Source organism: Mus pahari, chromosome 1 (genome assembly GCF_900095145.1).
Source record: "Mus pahari chromosome 1, PAHARI_EIJ_v1.1, whole genome shotgun sequence".
NCBI lineage: Eukaryota > Metazoa > Chordata > Mammalia > Rodentia > Muridae > Mus > Mus pahari.
In genome coordinates, this window is record NC_034590.1 from 152,800,102 (window position 1) to 152,822,475 (window position 22,374).

At 46.5% G+C, this 22,374-nt stretch overlaps 1 protein-coding gene across 1 annotated transcript in view; it reads right to left on the minus strand.

Moving 5' to 3' along the window:
* Window positions 1-22,103, minus strand: part of Pik3ap1 (phosphoinositide-3-kinase adaptor protein 1) — a 113,758-nt gene extending 91,655 nt beyond the window's left edge. The window contains exons 1-2 of the mRNA XM_021211878.2: window positions 21,960-22,103; window positions 13,198-13,617 (exon numbers count right to left, since the gene is read on the minus strand). Coding sequence (XP_021067537.1) covers window positions 13,198-13,617; window positions 21,960-21,972 — 433 coding nt within the window. The 5' untranslated portion in view covers window positions 21,973-22,103. The remainder of the gene's footprint in view (window positions 1-13,197; window positions 13,618-21,959) is intronic.
* Between the last annotated feature and the right edge of the window lie 271 nt (window positions 22,104-22,374).

Here is a 22,374-nt window from a genome sequence, read left to right on the forward strand (position 1 = left end):
CTCTCTCTCTCTCTCTCTCTCTCTCTCTCTCTCTCTCTCTCTCTCTCTCTGTGTGTGTGTGTGTGTGTGTGTGTGTGTGTGTGTGTGTGCATGCATGTATGTCACACACATGAAGATATCAGAGGACAACTTTCAGTGTCTGCCCCCTCCCACCAGCAAGCAAGCAACTTCTTCACCCTCTAAGCCATCTCCCTACCCCCAGCCCAAATTAAAAAGTTTCAAATTTATTACTTTTTCTTCTTCTATTGGCTTTTTGTGAGAGGGTCTTATTATCTAGCTCAGGCTGGTCCACTACTTACCATACAGCCCATGCTGACCTCAAATTCTCAATCCTCCTGCATCAGCCTCCTGGGTGCTGGGGATTCTGCAGGTATGTGCCACCATGTCCAGCAAACGCACTGCAATTTTAACCTTTTTTTTTCTTCCGGTGCTAAAAGTCAAACCCAGGGCTTTATACATACTAGAAAATGTTCCTACCATGGAGCCAAGCCTTACTATGAAATTTAAACATACCCCTCTTAACTCCCCACTCTCCATAAAAATTTGGCTTCAAAATGAGGACCCCAAATCCTTATTGTTAGCACCACTATAGATTTATCCATGCTCCCTGCCCTGTCTCCTGCAGAGACACAGGAAAGGTTCTGCCTTCTGACTGTTCCTATGACAGGCCTTCAAAACTCTAAAGATAGTTCTCATGGCTCCAATAAGACAACATTTTCCACAACAAAGTAATATCCTCCAATAAGGTGTCATCTGACAGAATTTGAAACTCCCCACTCATTCCATTCCATTACTGCATGGGGGCATGCTAGGTGGCAAGCACTGTCTCCCTTCCTATAGTCAGTGAGCAAAGCCCTGGCTCTCTGCTCACCTGAGATTTACTTAATAAATAACACAGATACTAAAAGTTAAATTTATAAGTAAGTGAATATATGTATGTATGAATGGATGGATGGATGGATGGATGGATGGATGGATGTATGGATGATTAGGTGGATGGATGGGTGGATGGGTTGGGTGGATAGATGGGTGGGTAGATAGATGAGGGGGTGAATGGGTGGGTAGATGGATGAATAGAAGGGTGGATGTCTAGGTGGCTAAATGGGTAGATGGGCAGATAGGTGAATGGGTAGATAGGTAGTGGGGTGGGTGGGTGGATGGGTAAATGCATGAATGGCTAGGTGGCAGGATGAATAACTGTACACAGTCTTCTTCCTTTGCTTCCCACTGAAATGGCAAAGTTTTTCAGGTAAGTGAACCAATTCAGGGCAAAAGAGTATCTTCTCTAATATCAAACTTTCTGTTTATCAGCCTGCATGAGGTTGTTTGTTTTCTTAATTCCCTGAGATCTTGCTTAGTTTACCTTCAACTAAAATCACCAGATCCTACAAATACTGCTCTGGAAACAGACTTCTTCCTTCTACATCTAGACAACAGTTCCAGCATTTTTCTTGAGTATTAAAATGACCCTAATTAATTTTCTCTTTTGTCTGTATTAATTTTTGACTTAATCTTTGGTCCATCTTTCCAAACAACACACAGGTAGATGAGCTATCTGTGATTTTCAAGTTGTAGGGATATGTCAGCAGCACTGCAGACTAGAAACAAACAAGACGCTAATTTAAAATAGAGTCTGTGAGTAATGCTACTGTAAATGTTAACACCATCTTAACCACTACTCTGAGAAAATTATTACCATGGGAATTGGGATTAACTTTGGGTTAGCATTAGTGAACCATCTGCTCTAAGTTTAAGCTGGCCTGGTTTTTCTTTTCTCCAGGATGGATGCGCAGGATATACATACTTTCCTAAAAAGATGGTTTAAGGAACTATACCAAAAGGGTTTCCAGGAATCGCAGAACCCCTTTATGAGTCAAAGGGAGCCCCCTGGCTTCTTTCTGATAAATGCCCCAACTCCTGGCTGTTGGTGAGTGTGGCTGTTAAATGCCCTTCTCGTAGTATGACACATGAACTGCATAAAGACAGGATTTGAATCTCACTCTCTGACCAAATTCCTTTAGAGTCTTAAGCAAGGCCTCACCCATGACAGGCACCTCACAATTTTCAGTAACTCACCCGTGACAGGTACTTCATAACATTCAATGACTATCTACTGGGTAGAAATGTAAACTGTCTGCTCTTCACTCTCAGAGTAAGAGCATTTAATTCCTCTGAAACCTACTTTGCTCATTTTTAAACTAAAGAACTGGGCCAGGTGACCCCAACATTTGCTTTTCTGCTGTCCCCATTCTGTGTTTCCACCTCGAATGACTCAGTTTCCAGAATCTCTAACGTTTGATGGCTTCCAAAGTGTGGGCAAAGTCTAGTTACCCAAACAACGTTGACCATAGACTGGAGCAAAGCAACACTTAGGGTTCATATGACCCACAGGACATAGAATTCCAAATGCCGCTGAAACAAAAATAAACCCTTACGCTGCCAGATTACTGTACACAAGTTTCAGTATTGCGTGCTTCTTTTTTAAAAATAAAAACTCACAGAATTATAATCACACCTCTGAAAACAAGCCAAGGCTTTGACAAATGCTGCTTGGAATGATGGGACATGAGAGGAGCATCAGACCCAGCTGACTTGGGTCAGAACAAGGGACAAGTTGGCGAGTTTGGGAAAAATAGATGCCATCCCCTAGACCAGAAATGTTTCCCCACATTTTACACATTCAAAACCCAAAGAAAACAAACAAAAACAGAAACAAAAAGAAAAAAAAAAAAAAGATCAACAGTCAGGCAGTGGTGGCATATGCTTTTAGTATATGTGCTACTGAAGCCAGCACAGGCATTTGCTTTTAATCCCAGCACTTGGGAGGCAGAGACAGGCAGAGTTCAAAGCCAGCCTGGTCTACAGAGTGAGTTCCATGACAGCCAGGGCTACACAGAGAAACTCTGTCTTAGAAAACAAATAAACAAAAAAACAACCAAACAAACAAAAATCCAAGATCAACAGCTTTTACAAGCATCGTGTCCTAGTTAACTGTAGGTACAGTTTCCATCATTAGGTTATACATGTAAGTGGAAAGTTATTCTAGTCTAATTTAAAGTAGAACATTTTCATTTCATCCTTGGCCTCCTCCTCTATTTCCTGTGTTATCAGATGTTCAAGAAAGAGCCCACAGGCTGCTTGTGAAACTAGCACCTTGTTGGACAGAATGTGCAGGCTCTCCCACGTTATTTTATGTAAGAGCCTAGTAGGACCATAACTGTAGGGAGGTGACAGGAAAAATCACACACATTCAGACAACACAAATTCCAAAAGACCTTTCCAAAAGAGACTAGTCAATTCCAAGTTACAGATATCTTCACTTTTGTGATTGATTGGGGGGGGGGGTAATCTCTGCTCCTGATGGATTACGCATGCCTGGGGAGGGGGCGCTCAGGCGGTTTTCCTCAGTTATTTTGTAGGATAAGTCGTCCTACATGCTTACATGTGGGCATAGAATGAAGTACATGTACTCTATGGAACATTTTTGCTGTGGATGAGCTATTGTAAACACCCCAATAGTGTGATCCAACATACACCATTCCATAGCCACAGTCCACGGTGCAAAGGGCACCTGTTTGGGGCCCCTCGGTAGGATGCGCATGGGGGATGTCTCCCCAGCCGGGATACTCAAGAGGAGATCGTGCATACATGAATGGCCCCAGACAGGTTCCTACTAACCATCCTGTCACCCATCCTGTGCCTCAAAAGGAGATCGTGCATACATGAATGGCCCCAGACAGGTTCCTACTAACCATCCTGTCACCCATCCTTGTGTCACTTATCAGGCACTTACACATATAAAGCATCATCTCTGGATTGCACAATGGTTAATTGTTATTAACCATGAAAAGGTTAAACCAGAAAGACTCCAGTTGTCTTTCATCCTCAACACCATTTTCACCAATTACTGACTTTATTCATTCTTTTGGAGCTTGTCAACAAGCTGCCTTTTGTTCAAGTCTACATTTTACAAACCCACTAACATAGTTTTCTGCCCAAAAGTCCATGACAAGTGGCTTTGGTGATTTCTATAAATAGGAAAATCAAGAGTCATTCGCAGTATTAAACCATCCTATTTGGGGGCCTCTCAGATGTGCTCTTTGGTCATGTGAATAAGTAGTGGAAACTAAATTGACAAGCTGTGAAAACCTATGAGGGAGGGAAATTAACAGACCTGCTCTGTCATGCTCACTTGCCTGCATTTCCTCTGGCCCCATTATCTTCCTAAGAACCCACATGTGTAAATCTTCCTGTAGACCATAGCAAAAACAAGCAAAACAACAACAGCAAAAGAAGGAGGAGGAGGAGGGGAGAGGAGGAGGAGAAGGAGGAGGAGGAGGGGAGGGGAGGAGGGGGAGGAGGGGAAGAAGGAGGAGGAGGAGGGGAAGGAGGAGGAAAAAAGAAGAAAAGAAAAAAGAAAAATGAAAAAAGAAAAATGAAAAAAGAAAAAAAAAAAAACAGGTAAAATGTTGGCTACACATGCCCTACCATTCCACAAGGATAAAAGGCTGATGTTATAGTCTAGGACTGAAGTCAGCTACTGTCTATAAACTGAAAGAGACTATTAAGTCAGTTTAGGCATTGCTTAAGTCCTATTGTAAAAGTTAACTTCCTAACTGGAAAAAAAATAGTATAGAGTCACTTGGTAGTATTTAGAAAGTTCTCACTCTGAGACACAGAAAAAAAAAAAGTATTTAAAATCCTATGGCACCAAAATCATGGGACTTCATGGCTACAGGCATCTGAGGGGTCAACTGTCAACTCGTATCTCTGTGCTGTTCCCACAGAGGGCAGGAACAGATCCAGAATAGTCAAATGACTTGCCTGTTGCAGCTAGTGTCTGTCTACGAAGTGCACGCTCATATTCACTCTTACCGGTCCCCACAGGGACTGTAGTAACCTACAAGGTCACCAGTACACATGTGACAAGAGTGGAATTCTATCTGACTCCTGAGAAGTTCCCTCTTCACAGGAATGGGGCCACACCTGATACGTGACAGAGCCGACTTCACAGCAATGGCGTAAACCAATGCTACGTCACTTCCCCTTACCAGAAGGTCTGTCTGGTGGGAAACTGTCAAAAACCTACTGGGCCAGGACGTTTCCTGGAGGGCAATCGAGCGCTCCAGTCTGACTCCAGACAGTCATCGCAGTCTGTCAGAAGCTCAGCCTCCACACTTTAGACAGTAAACTGGTTATTTCGAAGACAGAAACTCTATTGTTCAACACAGACCCTGAACTTGTAGATCTTGGGAACACAGCTAAGCAGGGGATGAACACAGAAAGTCTGAACTCAGAGTTGGGTAGGGGCACATACAGCTATTCCAAAGGACCCACGTGCAGTCCCTGCACCCTCTTCCGGCTGCTCACAACCACTTCTGGCTTCAGGGGCCCCAGTGCCCTCTTCCGGTCCCCTTAGACACAGCACTCATATGTACACATACAGATGCACAAGTAAACATGTAATATAAAATATTTTTTAAATATAGAAAGTTTCAAAAAGAAAGAAGAGAGGAAAAGAACACACATACAAAAATAAGAGACTAGTCAGAAAAGAAGAAAGAACTGCACACGATGCCAGTGCCTGGCAGGGGCTCATCAGAAACTCCCCAGCGACTGACTGCGTTGATGAATAAATGAGAGAGCTATGATAGATGTGTTTTTAAAGCATATGGCCTGTAACTCATTTCCCCAGCAGCTTTTATACTTAATGACTGTTAAAATAAAAATAGATGGAGCTAAATACATCCTAAAATTAATTTCTGCCTATCTCTTTACTGCAAAAATTTTTTCCAGCTGCAACTACTAGAAAGTTTCACATTTCCCAAGTAGCATGCACTGTGTATATCTAGCGTGCTGGAGCGTAGACCCGGGACAGCAGCTCTAACCCAACCCCAACATGGGGCCTTGAGAGTAGCAGGAGCCTAGCTAGCAGTTTCAGAGGAAAGGTTGGCTCTGCCATCTGGATAAAGAGGTCACCAGACATCTGAGTACAGATCAGGACTCTCTGGTCCTGTTCCTTCCTCACTGAAAAAGCTGAGACAGTGAACAAGGCATGGAACTTGTGGGGGCCTTGCTTCTATCATCGTGAAGATGGAGAAAACAGAGGCTTTGCCTCATAGGAAAACCATGAGGATGAAGTGATGTCTAGGAAAGGTCTTCTCAGGAATAAGAGATTGTGGGTCCCTCCTGAGTTGTGATAATAATGGTCCCAGGGGAACAAGATAAGAAAAAAAATCCCTACTGAAACAAGTCAGAAATAAATGGATAAAATGCCAAAGTCTAAGTGGAGTGTGGCAGCACAGACCTTTCACCCAAGCACTCGGGAGGCAGAGGCAGGAAGAGCTTTGTGCATTAGAGGCCAGCGTGGTCTACAGAGTGAACCAAGCAGGGCTACACAGAGAAATCCTGTCTCAAAAACAGACAAACAAAAAGTCAAAATCCCTGTCTGGTGACTCCATTCCCACCTGTTAATTTACGGACAGATGGAAGCTTAACCTTTCCCCCAGAGGGCTTCAGGGCTCCACCCTGTCTACCCCAGCAGCCCGCCAATCGCTCCCAACCAAAGAACATGCAGACACTTTGAGAGAACACAGCCTATCCAAGCAAATGGTGAAGTGAAGTCCCTTGGATGGAGCAGTTGGGGGAGGGGGAGCTTCAGGCTCACCACCCTCTCTGCCTGTTGGAGCTCACAGTTTTGTGGGGGAATCTGGAATTCTGGTGGGACTTGGAGATTTGGGTGGAAAATGTCCAGGGCACTGGCTTCTCATCGGGAACTGGTCTTTATTAACTGTTCCAGGTGCATTTGGCAATAAGCCATGCAGATAGGAGAGCAAACTGTGCCCCCCCCCCACTTTCACAGGATGGTCAGGGGCCCTGGCGGGGGAAATCTTAATGACATTCGGACAGGCTGTAGCATCGCAGTGACACTAGAAAGATTTCACCATGCCTGCCAGGTGCCTCCTTCCCCAAAGCATAGATCATTTCAAAAGGGAAAGTATGAAGAAAGTACCCATAGTGGGAGGTATGTGAGGATGTGCTAAGGAGCTGGTTGCAAAGCCAACTAAACCATGGCACAGAAAGAGGGAGATCGGAAGTCCACAGCCACACAGGACAGTGGGGGGAAAATGAGTCCAGTCCAACAGATCTCAAGCCAGCTCCTTCCCCTTGGCCTCTGCAAGGGACCCCAAGAGTCATCTATAACTCACCGTCCACGAGGCCACCGCACAGAGCGAGCACAGCAACTTCCCCTTCACTGCAAGGGTCTGGCTTCTCTAAGTGCCTGTTCCAGGCTACCTCCGAACCCCTGGGACTACTGTCCTGTGTCCTCCCAGAGCAGCACTGGAGTTGCTGCTTCCCCTGACGAGAATAAGCAAATGGTAGAAGGTCAGGCCCGAAACAGAGCCCAGACCTGGCTAGTCAACCTGCCGCTGAGACTTTTTAAAATGCTTATTTTCAGCTGACCCCAGAGACTGTGTGTGGTTCAGTGGCTCAGGGGTGGAGCCCTGTATACAAGGCACCAGGGCAATGCCAAGGCCCTGCCCGGCCTGGGAATCTGTGGTCTGGAGAGTTCAAGGAGGCCTCGGTTTCCTCTGATCCTTTTCTCCTGTAAGCTTTTGCTTTATTTGGAGTCCAAACAGGAAAGGGGAAAGTGGGGGAAGAAGACAGGAAAATGCAAGGCAAAGCAGGAATCACACTAAAGCACGAAGGCCTCTGGGGCCAACATGAGCTACTCGTTCTTCACATGCAAAATGAACCTCCTGAGCCTCAGTTTCCCCATCCATCTGCCCATCCACCTATGAAAATGCATTGCATGAAGTGTCCAACACATTTTACTGAGCAACTGTCAAAAAGAAAAGAAAATTCACCCAGACTAGGGAAGGATGGCTCAGTGGGTAGAGGACCGGCTGCCTGAGTTCCCGAGATAGGGCATCAGCACCCATTCTGTAATGCTATGGGAAGGAGACAGAGACAGGAGGCAGAACAGACAGCTCCAGGTCCAGTCAGATATCCGGTTGTAAATGAATAAGGCAGAAAGCAATAAATCAGTACACCCAAAGACACAAGACACACACACAGACACACACACACACACACACACACACACACACATTTAACTTATTACTGGCTTTTCAATATATGAAACTAAACCAGAGCACAAAGGGAAATCTTTAAGAAAGAATAAAGTTCAACAACCAAACCTACAGGGAAGCCATGGATGGGCCACTGGGCAGTCTAGGCTCTCCACCGGGTCTGTGGGGATGCTAGAGGTAATATGAACAGGAAGAAATCAACAGAGATTCACAAAACCTGGCATAAAACATGAGAAGAGTCTCATCATTTATTTATAAAAAAGGGGGAAAACATAAAGAAACCACAGGGTTTTTTTAATGTACTGTGATAAGCACTTTATTTGGGGGGGGGGAAATATTCACTTTAATTTGAGAAAATGCATAAAGGAATATTACTCAGCCATAAAACAGTAAGAAAACCTGTCATTGGCAGCACAAATGAACCCAGAAGACATTATGATGTCATGAGCCAGATACAGAAAGATGACGATGTATGAGCTCCCTTACACATGGATCTAAAGGAGTCAGACTTATAGAAGTAGTAACACATGGTAGCCAGGGATGGGGGAGGGAGGTTGGGAGATGGCACTCCATCCAAAGGTTCAAACTGCAGTCTCGAAATGAGTAAACTCTGTAACTCTCTTATGCAATATAGAAGTTAGAGTTAATAATGCCATAGTGTTTACTTGGAGCTTGCAAAGAGCTCTCAACACATGGGGGGAGGGGAGACAGGAGATACGTTAAGTAATTTGACTATTTTTACACTATATATGTATTACAAATCCTTATTTTTGTACTTCAAGTACACCTAATTTTTATTGGCCAATAAAACTGGAAAAGAAAAAAAAATCAGTAGAATGGAAATCAGATATAGACATTACCCTCTCAAAGTTGCCCATGGGAATCAAAGAGGGAATACAATATAACATGAGACTCCTGGAACACAGAAGGTCTGGCAAGGCAGGGGAAGTGGAGAGAGGATAATGCAAACAAAGAAGGCAGAAAAGGGCTGGGTTCTCAGACGGTACAGTGCTAGCTGTGCAAGCCTAAGGACCTGAGTTCAGATCCCAGCATCCACCCAAAGGCAAGGCACGGTGGAGCTTGCCTGTCATCTTCATGCTGGAGAGGGATGCAATTGGTCTCACCCATCTGTAAGCTCCAGGCTCAGTGGGAGAACCTATCCTACAAAACAAGGAGGAGACCAATAGAGAAAGACACTGGAGGTCAATCTCCTGCCTCTGCACACCTGAAGACATGGGGAAAAAAATGGATAATCTCAAAACCAGATAAGCTCACTACTTCAGTGCTAAACAAAAGCTTGAGCGCCTCAGCTTGTGGGTGTGCGTGCATATGCACAAATGTGCAAACACACAGGAGAACCTCTGAAATAAGCTCACTATCAGCCGGTGAGGTCCTTCCCACATAGTCTCACAGAATCTATTTTTGTATCCCAGTGAGATTTGCAGCAAAGAATAGAGCTTCAGTAAAAAGAGGAAATGATTGCAGTGCTGCTGCACCTTGGGTTTTCTCACTTCCCTATCTGAAAATAATCACCCAACAGATCCAAAAAATGAATCCAGAACAATAGTGCAGCCCTCCGTACACTGCCGTGCATTGCTGCTGGGAACTGAACGGGGTCCGTTGAAAAGTTTGGGTGACTTGCCATCTTCTTAGCAAATGTCTAATGATATATTACAGCCCGGGAAGCTGGAGGAAGCCTTCCACGTCATCTGGTCCAACCCCACCCACCATCTTACAAATGCAGAACTTGGATGATAAATTCCAACCAACACACTGCAGACTCTAATTAACCATCTCCCTTGTGTTAAGGACTCTGCCAATCTTAGAGATAACAAAAGACCTCCAAAATAGTTTCCGGTGAAATAGAAATAATTACCAATTATTAAGTTTAAAAAAAAAAAAGAGTAAGAATTAAGGTAGCAGGAGGACCCTCCTGTCCCAAAGTCCTGATGTCCTTATATCCAGAAAAGTCCTGATATCCTTATATCCAGAAAAGTCCTTATATCCAGAAAAGCAAAAGATTAAAAGTAAGCACAAGAAAACTCTGGAATTCTACACTGAAGACTCGTGGTTTAACCATCAAACACTGCTCCAATTTCATACCTAGACCAGTGGGCATCCAGGAGCTGCCCTGCTTTCCAGAGAAGTAGAGCTCTGAGAAAATGGCTCTTGCACAGTGGAGCTGTGACCAGTGGCCTGATGGTGATGGATGTGGGGGCCCACTGTCAGCAGTGTGGGAGCCCATTAGAAGTACAGACTCTTGAGTTCCACCAGCTCTCAGGCCACATACACTGCTGATAAGGTCCCCGGGTTCTTCTTTGTACGTGAAACCTTGAGACGCATGTATCCAAATGCAAGTCTAACTGATAACCACCAGCAGTCTGTCTTTCCATCTCCCACCATTTCTTTAATTCTGTATGCCCCTGTGCCCACTGACTCTCAGCTGCAGATTGTCCACTAAGCAGTTTGTTTTAACTGCTTACTAAAATAATCTCTGTCTAGTGGCAGGTTATTTGTTCTTGGAACAGAGACACTACTGTGAAATAATTCATCTTTCTGAAACACTGGAAGGTAACGGCTCACAGCAGGCTGCGCCAGAGTCAGAAGTAAAATAAAATACCAGAGAAGATCAATGAATGCAGATGTCTAATCACTGGACGCATCCGAGTAATACTGCAAGTATTCCTTTTACTTTATAAGATTATGTGTGCATATGTGTGTGTGTGTGTACATACGTGTGGGGGGTGGGTATAGGTGTCCCAGGAGGCACAGGATCCCCCTGGAGCTGAAGTTACTTGTAGTCGTGAGCCCCCTGAAGTGGATGCTCAGAATCGAACTCAGGTTCTTTGTAAGAGCAGTACAAATCTTACACTCCAACACCCCGCATCTTAGGACTTACCCCCCAACACCCCGCATCTTAGGTCTTAAACCACACATAGACCCCCCCCAACACCCCGCATCTTAGGACTTACCCCCCAACACCCCGCATCTTAGGTCTTAAACCACACATAGACCCCCAACACCCCGCATCTTAGGACTTACCCCCCAACACCCCGCATCTTAGGACTTAAACCACACATAGACCCCCTAACACCCCGCATCTTAGGTCTTACCCCCAACACCCCACATCTTAGGACTTAAACCATACATAGACCCCCCATCTACATTAGATAAGTGCTTTCCCATTGATCTTCTTGACCCTTGAATATTTTAAAAAACATCACCACCATGCTGCTTTAGACTGTAGTGATGATTATATACTGTGTGAGTGACAGTGCCTCCTAAGGGCTCTGAATGATTGGTTGGTGGATCAGGGGGCCTGCAATGAAGTTGCATCGAACCTCTTTGATGAACAACTAGTATGTGGGGGTTCTTTGTAAGCGTCCATGGCTCACAGCTCCCAAAAGGCAACAAAACGCGATCGTACACACTTGAACGCGGTGCTTTATCTGTTACGGCAAAGTCAACATGAACCAACTCTAGAAAATTGCTAACCCCAGGTCCCAAGCATTTCAGGCGAGTCATCTCTTGCATTTACACCAGTTATTTGTATTACAAAGTGAGCGAGGCTCTACTCTGCTGAGACCTGGTCCTACCTACTGGTTAGATCCTATCTTATAGCACCCAGGAAGAAGAAAACCTCGACTGAAGAATTGTCTCCATCAAACCGACCCATGAGTATACCTTTGGGCCATTTTCTCGACTCCTGATTACCTGGGCAGGGCCTACCTGTGGGCTGGTGGTCCTGGGTTGTATAAGAAAGCAAGCTAAGCAAGCCATAGGGAGCAAGTCTGTGAGCAGCATCCCTCCATTGGTTTCAGCTCCTGCCTTAAGTCCCTGCCTTAACTTGCCTTGGTGATAAGACTAAAACTTGTAAGCTGAAATAAATCCTTTGGCCTGAATCTTTTATAACAGCAACAGAAAGCAAACCAGAACACAGAATTACTGTTCTTGCTTCAGTCCTGGGGACTGAAGCTCCAGCCTTGCACATATGAGGAAAGAAGAAGCCTTCCAGAACTCGGGCAGCATCCTCAGCTCTCTTCTTAACTTCCTCCCTCCCCACCCTAAGACAGGGCCTCACTCAGTTACCCATTCCTGGCCTTGAAATCGCTGTGTAGCCCAGGCCAACCTTGAACTTTTGGTCTTCCTGCCACTGTTGCTCAAACAACTGGAATTTCAAGCATGCACCACCAGGCCCAGCTTAAAGTTGGTAAATTCTGGGTTTGGATCTTGAAATGGAATAGGGGGTGGATGAGCTGTATGAGTGCACGGGTTGCACCTGGGACCATGGAGGCACAGTGGCGCAGTGAAATGGGACTAGGAATTGTCCAGGTTTCTTGGCTGGTGCCAGGTCTGTAAGATCTCAGATAGTAAGAAGACAGAAGGCAGGCATATAACCTGCTTACAGCACACGCGGGGGCCAAAAGGAAAGGACAAAGAGGAAGAAAAGCTATGACCTGAGACCAACCAGGTGCCCATCTTCTGCTTGCTTTTGTTAATCAGACTGTGTGTGCCATATTTCCTGGGCTCACTGAAGTTATGAGCCCTGTAAAAAAGACTGGAATGTTACCAGTCTGAAGTAGTGCAAAGAGCAGAAGCTGGCCTAGCCAGATAAAAGGACGGCCATTTCTCCATAAACAGGTTATCTTTAAATAACACCACTTCAACCAAGCTATCAAGGTCACTGCAAAGAAAAGGCAGAAACAGGACCCAAGCAGGAGGCCTGGCAGATGCACCCTTCACACCTATAGCCCCAAAGACTCAACCTTCTATCCCTGCTCTCCAGTAGGGAACCTGGATTCCATGTCTTCCAAAGCATCGAAAATTCTAGAAAGAAATTTTTAACCCATCCCATCTTAGAAATCTGGTTGCTCTAAACCAAGAAATATGCCTAACTCTGGAGATTGAATCCAGGGTCTTGCACATGCTAGGAAGTACTTTATCCCTGAGCTGGCGCTCTGGTGGACACCAGATCTTCTCAGAGAGCTTTTTCCATTTTATAGCACAATGACCAATGTTCAAATAAAAATACTTCACCCTGATCCAGAACGTGGCTCTGTAATTCCTCTGAGCTCGCCTCTCTCTGCCTTGTTAGAACCCTTACCTTCAGAAATGGCCTTCCTCACAGCCGCCACGTAGGTCTCTGGCTCATCATCACAGGTCAGTTCCTGCCAGTGGGCCCAGTCAGGAAAGAAGGCCTGGAAGTCCTCGTCGCCTGGCTGCACTCCACACAACAGCCGCACCACACGCTGCGGTGGGTGGCAGGCGCGCTGCAGCATTGGCAGCAGACCTGGCTGGCCGAAGCATCCCACCAGCCCCGCAGACAGTAGCACCAGCACGCATCGCGCATCCCTGAAGACCCACAGGTCCTGGGCAGAGAAGGCGGCATCCGGGACCAGGCAGTATGTCTGCATCTTCTGGCTACGGACCTGCCGGCAGGACACGAAAAGATCCTGTAGGTACTGGCACCATTCCTCCGCATCTGGGCTGTAGAAGATGAGGATGTCGCATCCCCGGCCCCACCCTGCATGAAAGACACAGAAAAAAGGTCACTAATGCCTGCTCCTTCTAGGAGGCTCTCTAAAACCGAGGAGATACACCATCTAACGGGGTCCGGCATCCACAGCTTGCCAGGTGTACCTGTAGCATTTGTCCAGCCCTTTTCCCTGCTTATAGCCCATCATTGTGCCAGACATTCCACACACTTCACCCAAACACGCCCAACTATTCTAGATCATAGAAGCTACTGCCTCACCCACACGCTGCCCAGCTGTTATCCCCCATTGCTGATCTGCTCTAGCCTATCAGTAAGCACTTATATAAAGTCTGTGCTATTCAAGTCTTCATCCACACACGCTGCTGGTAAAATCCCATCATCCTCCCAGCATCCTTAGACCTTAGGTACCATAGCCCACTGGAAAGATGGAGGAGGGGTGTCAATGTAGCATGTCAGGTAACTTAACCAGTGAGTGACTCACAGTGGTAGCCAGGCGCTGAAGTGTTTGATGCGACCCAGAATCGTGGTTCTATTTCAAATACAGTGGTCAGAAGCATAGGACTGGGATCAGACTGTGGGGGTTAGAAGTCTGGCTTTGCCAACTCTATGCAGAGCTCTAGGAAAACTACTAAAGTCTACTCAGTTAGTGCCTCAGTTAGTCCTCTGGAAGTAGAAACAGAATGGTCATTTTTATGTATATTTCAGGTCAGCCCCAAAGCTTGAAATATGAAAAGAACCGTCAAGAGTTGGAAGCTGGTGTCATGACAATGTGTCATGTAAGTGGAAACAGGAAGGATCGATGCTCTGAGCTACACCACATGGATGCCAGAAATGAACAACAGGGCAGGGTTAGGGGCGCCTGGCCCATTATACCTCTCATTTGCAGAGGAAAGAAACATTTTGAGAAGATGAAGGGGCTTGTTCAAGTGCACACTCAGTAAGTTAGCACACTCAGTAAATTAACAGCAGAGCCAGGGCTAACACTCAGGGTGGCTCCCAGCTCAACCCTTCGCCCTAGCCCCCTCCACTTCCTTCTAACAGGAAATATGCCGAGAATATTTTAAAAGAGTCGAGTCGCAGTTTCCAAGGATGAAAGAAGGTAGGCTCCTGACATTACTGTGACCGCTGTCCCAAGCCTTCACCTCACCACTGCTTTGACATCCTCTTCTGGAAGGAACGTGCAATCAACGAGCACCAAGTGTCCGTACTTCCTGCAAAGTAGGGGTCCATCTTCCCCCTTGGAGAAGGGCCTGGACTATGTGTGAAGCAGGGATCTAAGTTGTAGGTTTACAATTGAATGTCAGCACTGGAGCTATTGAGATATCTCAGCGTGTAAAGGTGCTTTTCAACAACTTGGCACCTGAGTACAATCCCCAGAAGGTAGAGGGACAGAACCAATGCCACAAAGTTGTCCTCTGACCTCCACACACACGCTATGGTACGCATGTACTGACAGCATGTATGTATACACAATAAACGTAAATAAGTCAATGTCATCTCTAGTCCATATGTCACTGAGTGGTTCCAGGTAAGGTCAGAGGCAGGCTTAGAGTAAGTCCCTAAGGCTCTGAGCTCTGGAAAGACCCGTAAGAGAAATCCTTCCCCCACCCCCACCCCCACCCCCACCCCCGGCCATCTCCCTAGGGAGCCAGTCTCTACCTCCCAAGTACCAGGATTTAGAGGTACGTGCCACCATGCCAAGCCAATGGTAATGTTTTCAGAAAGAGTAACAAGTGGGCAAAGAAGTCAAGGAGAAGAGCGAGGGGGGTGTCTTAAACATAAGAAGCATCATTAAGAACACAAGATTAGGGGCTGGAGAACATTGTTGCTCGTCCAGAGGATGCAGGTTCAGATGCCAGCCCCCAGGTCAGGCAGCTCACAATTCCCTGTAAGGACAGCTTAAGGGAACCTCTGGCCCCTACTGACACTGGCAGGCATAGACATGCATACCTACCCACAGGAAAAATAATAATTTCTAAAATTTTTTAATTTATTTTGAAAAATAAATTTTTAAAAATGTAGGAGGAGGAGGAGAAAGTGGCACCAAGGGTAGTAATTCTAGCGCCTGACGGCCTGACAGGTGGAGGCAGGAGGAAGAAGAAGAGGAGGAGGAAGAAGAAGAGGAGGAGGAAGAAGAGAAGGAGGAGGAAAATAGGGAGTGGAGACAAGGCTAGTAATCCTAGTGCCTGATGGCCTTCCAGGTGGAGGCAGGAGGAAGAAGAAGGTTAAGATGAAGCCGGCCGATGGCTTAGGTAAAGGCACTTGCACCAAGCCTGATGAAGGACCTGAGTTCAGTTTCTAGAACCTCACATTGTAGAAGAGAACCACCTCCCACAGCTTGCCCTCTCATCCACATCTTCCAAGTTCAAAGCCAACTTTGGAAGCTCCGCAGAGAGGTCAATGACGGCCTGAGTTGCATGAGCCCAACATTACAGGAGTCCTTTGAGGTACTGCTTTAGAAGAAAAAAAAAATTTCCCTGATGTCACCTAGCACTGACATCACTGAGAGAATGAGTGCACACATGAACCTGGAAATTCCTCCATAGCTTTGGCTTCCTTCTCTGTAACAATTGCTAAATTGCTATTCCTTAAATACAGAGTTACCAGGAATGGTTAAGCTGTAATTAATCTTTCTTTCCTGGGCACTGACCTGCCATTTTACTAAGCACCTTGGTGCTCTCTCACTCAATCCTCAAGATAAGACCAGGTGCACACACTCTCAACATCCTCACCCAACAGACAGTATTTGACCTCATTCTTCATGAACTGTGGCCAAGAGCCATGAGGACCGCACCGGGTGCTGACCGCATGGGCCCCATTGACTGCAGATCCCACATTGACTGCTGAATGTCTAAGGTACACTCTATTTTAAAGGTCAAAGAAATGCGAAATATAATCCAGAACATATAAAACATCTAGTGCCATTGGCTTGAAATACTATTTTCTAATTTAAAAAAAGAAAAAAAAAAAAAAAGAGCCAGAAATTCTTAGAGAAATGGTGGGTTCTCCCAGTGAGTCTAGTAATATGTATTGCAGACAGCAAGAAGTGTACCAAGAGCCCAAAACATCTTGTATGTACATAAATAAGGATGTTCTCAAGCAAAAATAACATAGTGAGGAAATGAGAGACAGATGAAGAAGCTCCCACAGGCCAAGCAGAAGCAGTGTGGGAAAGAAAACAGTGAAACAAGAAGACACTACAAGCCAGAGCTATAATAAATGCCCATGGATCCACTCACAGTAACAGAATTGGATGACTGGGTAAAGAAACCGAAGAGAGGCTCAGTGCCATAGCACAAGGTCCTTACTTCAATCTCCAGCACCAAAAACTAGTAAGACAATAATAATTTAAAACTGGGGGTAGGGGGAAACACAGATATCTTATGCATATAAATCCCAAGAGGGCCACACCCTGAAGGAAACACAATATGTCTCTTCATAAATATGGGCTGCACCTAGAGATTTCTTTTCACAGAGCCCAATGTGGAAAGACAGGGAAAGTCACTTCACTGTGTACAAACTCGGCAAATACTGCCTCCACTTCATAACCAAGATCACCAACAACAACCTACGATCCTCCCAATCTAATGAACAGAAAAACATCAGCTAAATCCAACCATGGGACAGTCCTCAAAACTCACTGGCTCGTGCTTCTCAGGCCTTCCAAAGTGGAATATAGGTTGGGAGGAGAAAGCAAGGGCTCCGGGCCAAGTTGTGGAGGATGAATATAATCAAAACACAGTGTGCAGGCATATTAGATTCTCAAAAGAATCAATGAAAAGACTGCAGTCTTCAAAGGCTGGCGAGGGTTTTGAGAGTTGGCTCAGCGACTAAGAGCACTTGTTGCTTTAAAGAAAACCAGAGCTCAGTGCCCAGCATCCACATAATGGCTCACACCTTCTGTAACTCCAGTTCCGGGACAACTGATGCCCTCTTCTGACCTCCTCCAGCATCAGGAATGTACATGGTGCACATACATACACGCAGGCAAGACACTGATGCACATAAAATCAGTCTTGAAAGAGAACTGTCCAAGTTGATTAAGATCCAGGGAGATATGATAAAATCACAGCCATGAGGCACCAAAGGATGCCTCACTTGTAAATGAAGTATGGGGTCTTGAATGGGAACCTGGGACACTGTGTACAAACCAAAAGACTTGAATAAAGAATAGAACTGAAAAAATAACTCACCACCCAACACATGGAAGCTGAGTCAGGGGAACCAAGAGTTATAGACTCCACCAGGCAACATACAGTGAGTTCCAGACTAGCCTGAGCTATATGATGGCATCCTGTCTTTAAAGGCACCCCCACCCCAAATAATAATTATCAATTCACTAATTTCAGTAAGTGTATTGTATTAATGTAAACTGCCAATAAGAAGGAAGGTTTGGAATATGTAGGAACTCTCTTTATCAGTGGCTCTCAACCCCCCAATGCTATATGACCCCTTAATACAATTCCTCATATTGTGACCCCCAACCATACAATTATTTTCGTTGCTACTTCATAACTGTAATTCTGCCACTGTTACAAATCACAATGTAAATATCTGTGTTTTCCAATGGTCTTAGGTGACCCCTGTGAAAGGGTCATTTGAGCCCCAAAGTGGTCCTATCCCACAAAGGTTAGGAACTGCTGCTCTAATGGTTTTTGCCATACTCCTGAAAAATCTAAATCCGTTCTGAAATAAGTGCATTAAAAACACAACTGAATATAGAAAACAGCCATTTAAAGTGGCATATTGCTGGGGTTCAAAGTTTGATCCCAACCCTCATTTAGCAAGAATATTTGAGAAGGAAGTAGTTAATGCTTCAGTCTAGCTAAGGTCACGACCTCTCTCTCTCTCTCTCTNTNTNTNTNTNTNTGTGTGTGTGTGTGTGTGTGTGTGTGTGTGTGTGTGTGTGTGTGTGTGTGTGTTTGTATGTGTGTGGGGATGTGTGTGTGTGTGACTTGGACCACTATCATAAATGGAGGAATATCTGTCCTCCACATATATGATGGCAATTAAATTTACCATCCTGAAGACTTCAGGGTCACTGAAACCAAAAGGTGGAGCAGCTGTAAAAAAAAAAAAAAAAAAAAAAAAAGTCCAAAGTGGAAGTTCAAGTTCCTCCCTGGCCTGCCAGGGAGAGCCATGGGGCCATCTGCTTGGTCAGCAGCTCTCCCTGTGTGGGGAACCCAGAAGTCATTGCTCCTCATTCTAAATTACTTCTCTTTCTCCTATTCAGTAAGAGGAGCCCATAAACTCAGGCAGAGCTGAGAAAGGGGCTTTGTTCTCCTGAAGCTCAAAGAACAGGTTTGGCTACAGGAGAGGGGAATGGTTTGGGGACAGGAAGAGACTGGCTGACCACAGAGGGGAGTCCCAGTTGGGGGAGGGGGAGCTAAAAGAGAGATGACACTGAATGATTCAGAAACCATCTGAGAAAAGAACAGAGAAGTGACCGCAGGTGACCTTGGCACCCTGTCCACTTGAAGTAGAGCCCATGTTTGAACCTGTGAGCACCATTTTGTTTGTTTGGGGTGTGTGTGTGTGTGTGTGTGTGTGCGCGCGCGCTGTGTGTGTTCATGAAGCCACAGCCCATGTGTGGAGGTCCAGGAGCAACCAGAAGGATTTGGTTTCCTCTCTACCATGTGGGCCCCTGGGACCAAATTCAAGTCATCAAGCTTGGTGACAAGCACCCTTACTAACTAAGCCATGTTGCTGCCCCTGTGGTGCTAGAAGACCGGGAATAGTGGGAGGGCTTAGAGGTGATCCTGGAAGGAGGGGGCTGCTCAGGTTCTGAGAGCTATCCTCAGGTTCTTAGGGGCCAAGGCCTGGGGGGAGGGGAGGCTCTCTTCTTCACCAGCTGCAGACCTGGCACCTTCAGGGAAGTGCCAGGCGCTTTCCTCACTCTCTCTAGTAAATAAGAGAAACTATTCAAGCACAGGTTGGTGGCTCTCAAGGCCAAGGAGCCAACATCCTCCAGGATTTCAACAAGCAAACATGCCAGGGAATGGAAGAGGAAGACGGAGGCTCACCCTCTAAGGGCAAGAAATTGAAGAAGACCAGGGGGTTAGGCTGCAGTTGAGTGGGCCTTGACCACATCATGCAGTGTGGAGGAAGTCAGTCACTAAAACCACAGACTACATAATCCCGTTCATGGGCAAGCCCAGAGCAGGGCAGTCTAGAGGAAATACTGGAGAGGAGGTAAGAAGAGGAAAGACCTCCATTTGAGTTGATAATAACATTCTCCCACAGTCACATATTGGCGAGGACACTAAAGGCCACTTACAGCACTCTTTCAGGCACGGCCAATCAGTAGCCCATGAGCTGAATGTGCCCCCAGGATAGCTATGAGTGTGACTCAACTCATTCACAGATGATGTCATGCCACAGTATCAAAAGCTGGGCACACAGCATATTGAGTAAATACATTATGACATTGTTTTCAAAATAAGGATGCCATACAGGACAGTGGCCTAGATGACTCTCCAGCCTGTGGCATGTTAGTATTATGGCCTGGCTTTCCCCTACTATATATGACCTGCCCTCAGGACTACTTGTAACTATAGACAAGTAGGGAGCCCAGGGGGACGCAGTCTCACACCACCTGGCATGGTGTCCCACCACAGAAGACGCTGACAGCCAGAGGTTTGGATAGCTTTATCCACTACCCCAGCTTTGGTTGTTGGATTGGAGTCCTCATCTGAACCTGAGACCACCGTTCAAACCTAGCCCCTTCAGCTATTCCCCTTAGAGCCAGCCATGGAGACACTGGACAGGGAAAGCAGATTGCTCAAAGGCTTCCCCGTGCACTGTTCTCTAGTGCACAGAAGCCCAGAGCCCGTCCCATCCAGGAAAGGAGACAAACGGAAGCTTAGCCACCTTATTTTTAACTCTCCCCAAACCCTCCATCCACCCAGCTACCATAGCTGTTCCCTGTATCTCAAACACATAGTATAGGCCCCTTGCTTGGGGCCTTCTCCTCCCCAGGACCCCCCTGCCTTCCCTCTTCAGGGCTTGCCTAATTTCCCCTATCCATTTTCCTGATGTACCTGCCTTGATTTTGTTATTAAATGAGCTGTTGCCTCCCCTGTCCTCAGTTACACAGCTTTCAATCTCTTACGACAGTGCCTGGAAACAGCACTCAATAAATATTTGTCCAGTGAGTGGACCCTGAGGCACAGTTGCTGCTTTATCCCATAGAGCCTGGCTAGGGAGCCATGGGCATGTTGATGAACCACCCTCCCAGGCACTTCAATAATAATAAGCCTGTATCATCAAAGCCTTTTCTACCTTTGTCTCAAAGTACCATGACCCAAGGCTAGACCTTAGCAGATCTGGAGACAGTTGGCTGTAACATCTGCTCCCTTCCTTCCCAAGCATTGACTTCCCCCCAGCCCGCTACATGATCTTTCTCGAGAGATGCTATCATCTAGTTTTCATTCTCTCTCAAAGCATCACACTTGAGCTAGGTAAACACAAGACAGCCAAAGCAAAAACGTGGCAACTCTCTCTTCTCATCTAGCAATACCTCATTTAGTTACTGTTTTCTTTCACACCACCAAAACTCTGTGGTGAACAGAAACCAGACCAACATGGCTATCGCCAAGCACCTACTATGCCTATAGTCACTGAGGTGTATAGGTGCTGCTCACTAACTGTCTCTCAACATTGCCATTGTTTGTCCTGGACCTCAGCGAGCTAAGGACTTGCCAAGTGTACATATGCTCATGAGCTAGAAAGAAACCCAAGATCAACCAGAAGAAACTTCTGGAACCTTCTGATGGGTAGATTTGCCCACCAAATTCCAATTACCCCTGGACATGAAAGTTCCATAGAGAACAGAGTAAAATTAGAGTGTGGTCTCGGTTTTTACCAAAATTCCAGAGAAGAAATACAATCGCGGTGGACAAAGGGGGCTTCTGAAGTTGTCCCTGGACCACCTAGGACTGCCTGAGCGCCCCCTATTGGTTGGATAAGACCCTAAGAGAAACATCTGGCCTCTTAGAGAATCCACCCACCACCTCCTATCAACTAAACTGTCCGAGTACTCAAAGAGTTACAGCCGAGAAAGTGACCCTTGGCAACTTACAGCTAGAAGGGAGAAAAGAAGACGTAGAAACTGGGATAGGGCAAGCCCCAGGCAGGAGCAAAAGAGAATCGTGCACAGACCGGTTAGGGGAGACATGAGAAAGTTCAGAGGGGAAGTTTGCGACAGAGACCGGAGAAAAGACCGGAAAGAATACAAAATCCCCTCACTAAAGACTAAAGAAGTGGGGAGACAGGTCTCAAGACCCGGAGGGTGGTGTCAGAGAGCCTCAGGGACCAGGGGCGCGCGAGCCAGGAGCCTGGAGCTAGAGAGCGCTGCGCCTGCTACCCACCTGAGGCTGCCATGCCGTCGCGGGAGCAGCTCGCATCCCCGACTGGCACGGGAGCACGGTATCCGGTGCCCGCAGCCGCGGTGGGCAACGTCGCTGGCGCGGGGTTAGAAGCGGAGTCCAGCTGTGCTCAGGACAGTGGCGACTCTGGCGCTTCCTCCTGCCGGGCAGCTGGGACTCGCACGGGGGCGTGTCCAGAGGGTCTGCCCCGCCTGCGGGGCTCCGCGTGGCACCTGCACGCGCGGCGGTTGGGGAGGGGAAGTGAGAAGTCCACAAGACCAGCCGCCAGCTCCCGACGCCGACCCTTGCTCGTGCCACGTGTGTCCCGTGTCTCAGGAAAGCAGGCAGCCACCTCGATGTCCCCCCAAGAGCAGCCTGAGGTGCTGGAACTGGGGGAGGGAAGGCAGAGACTGAAGGG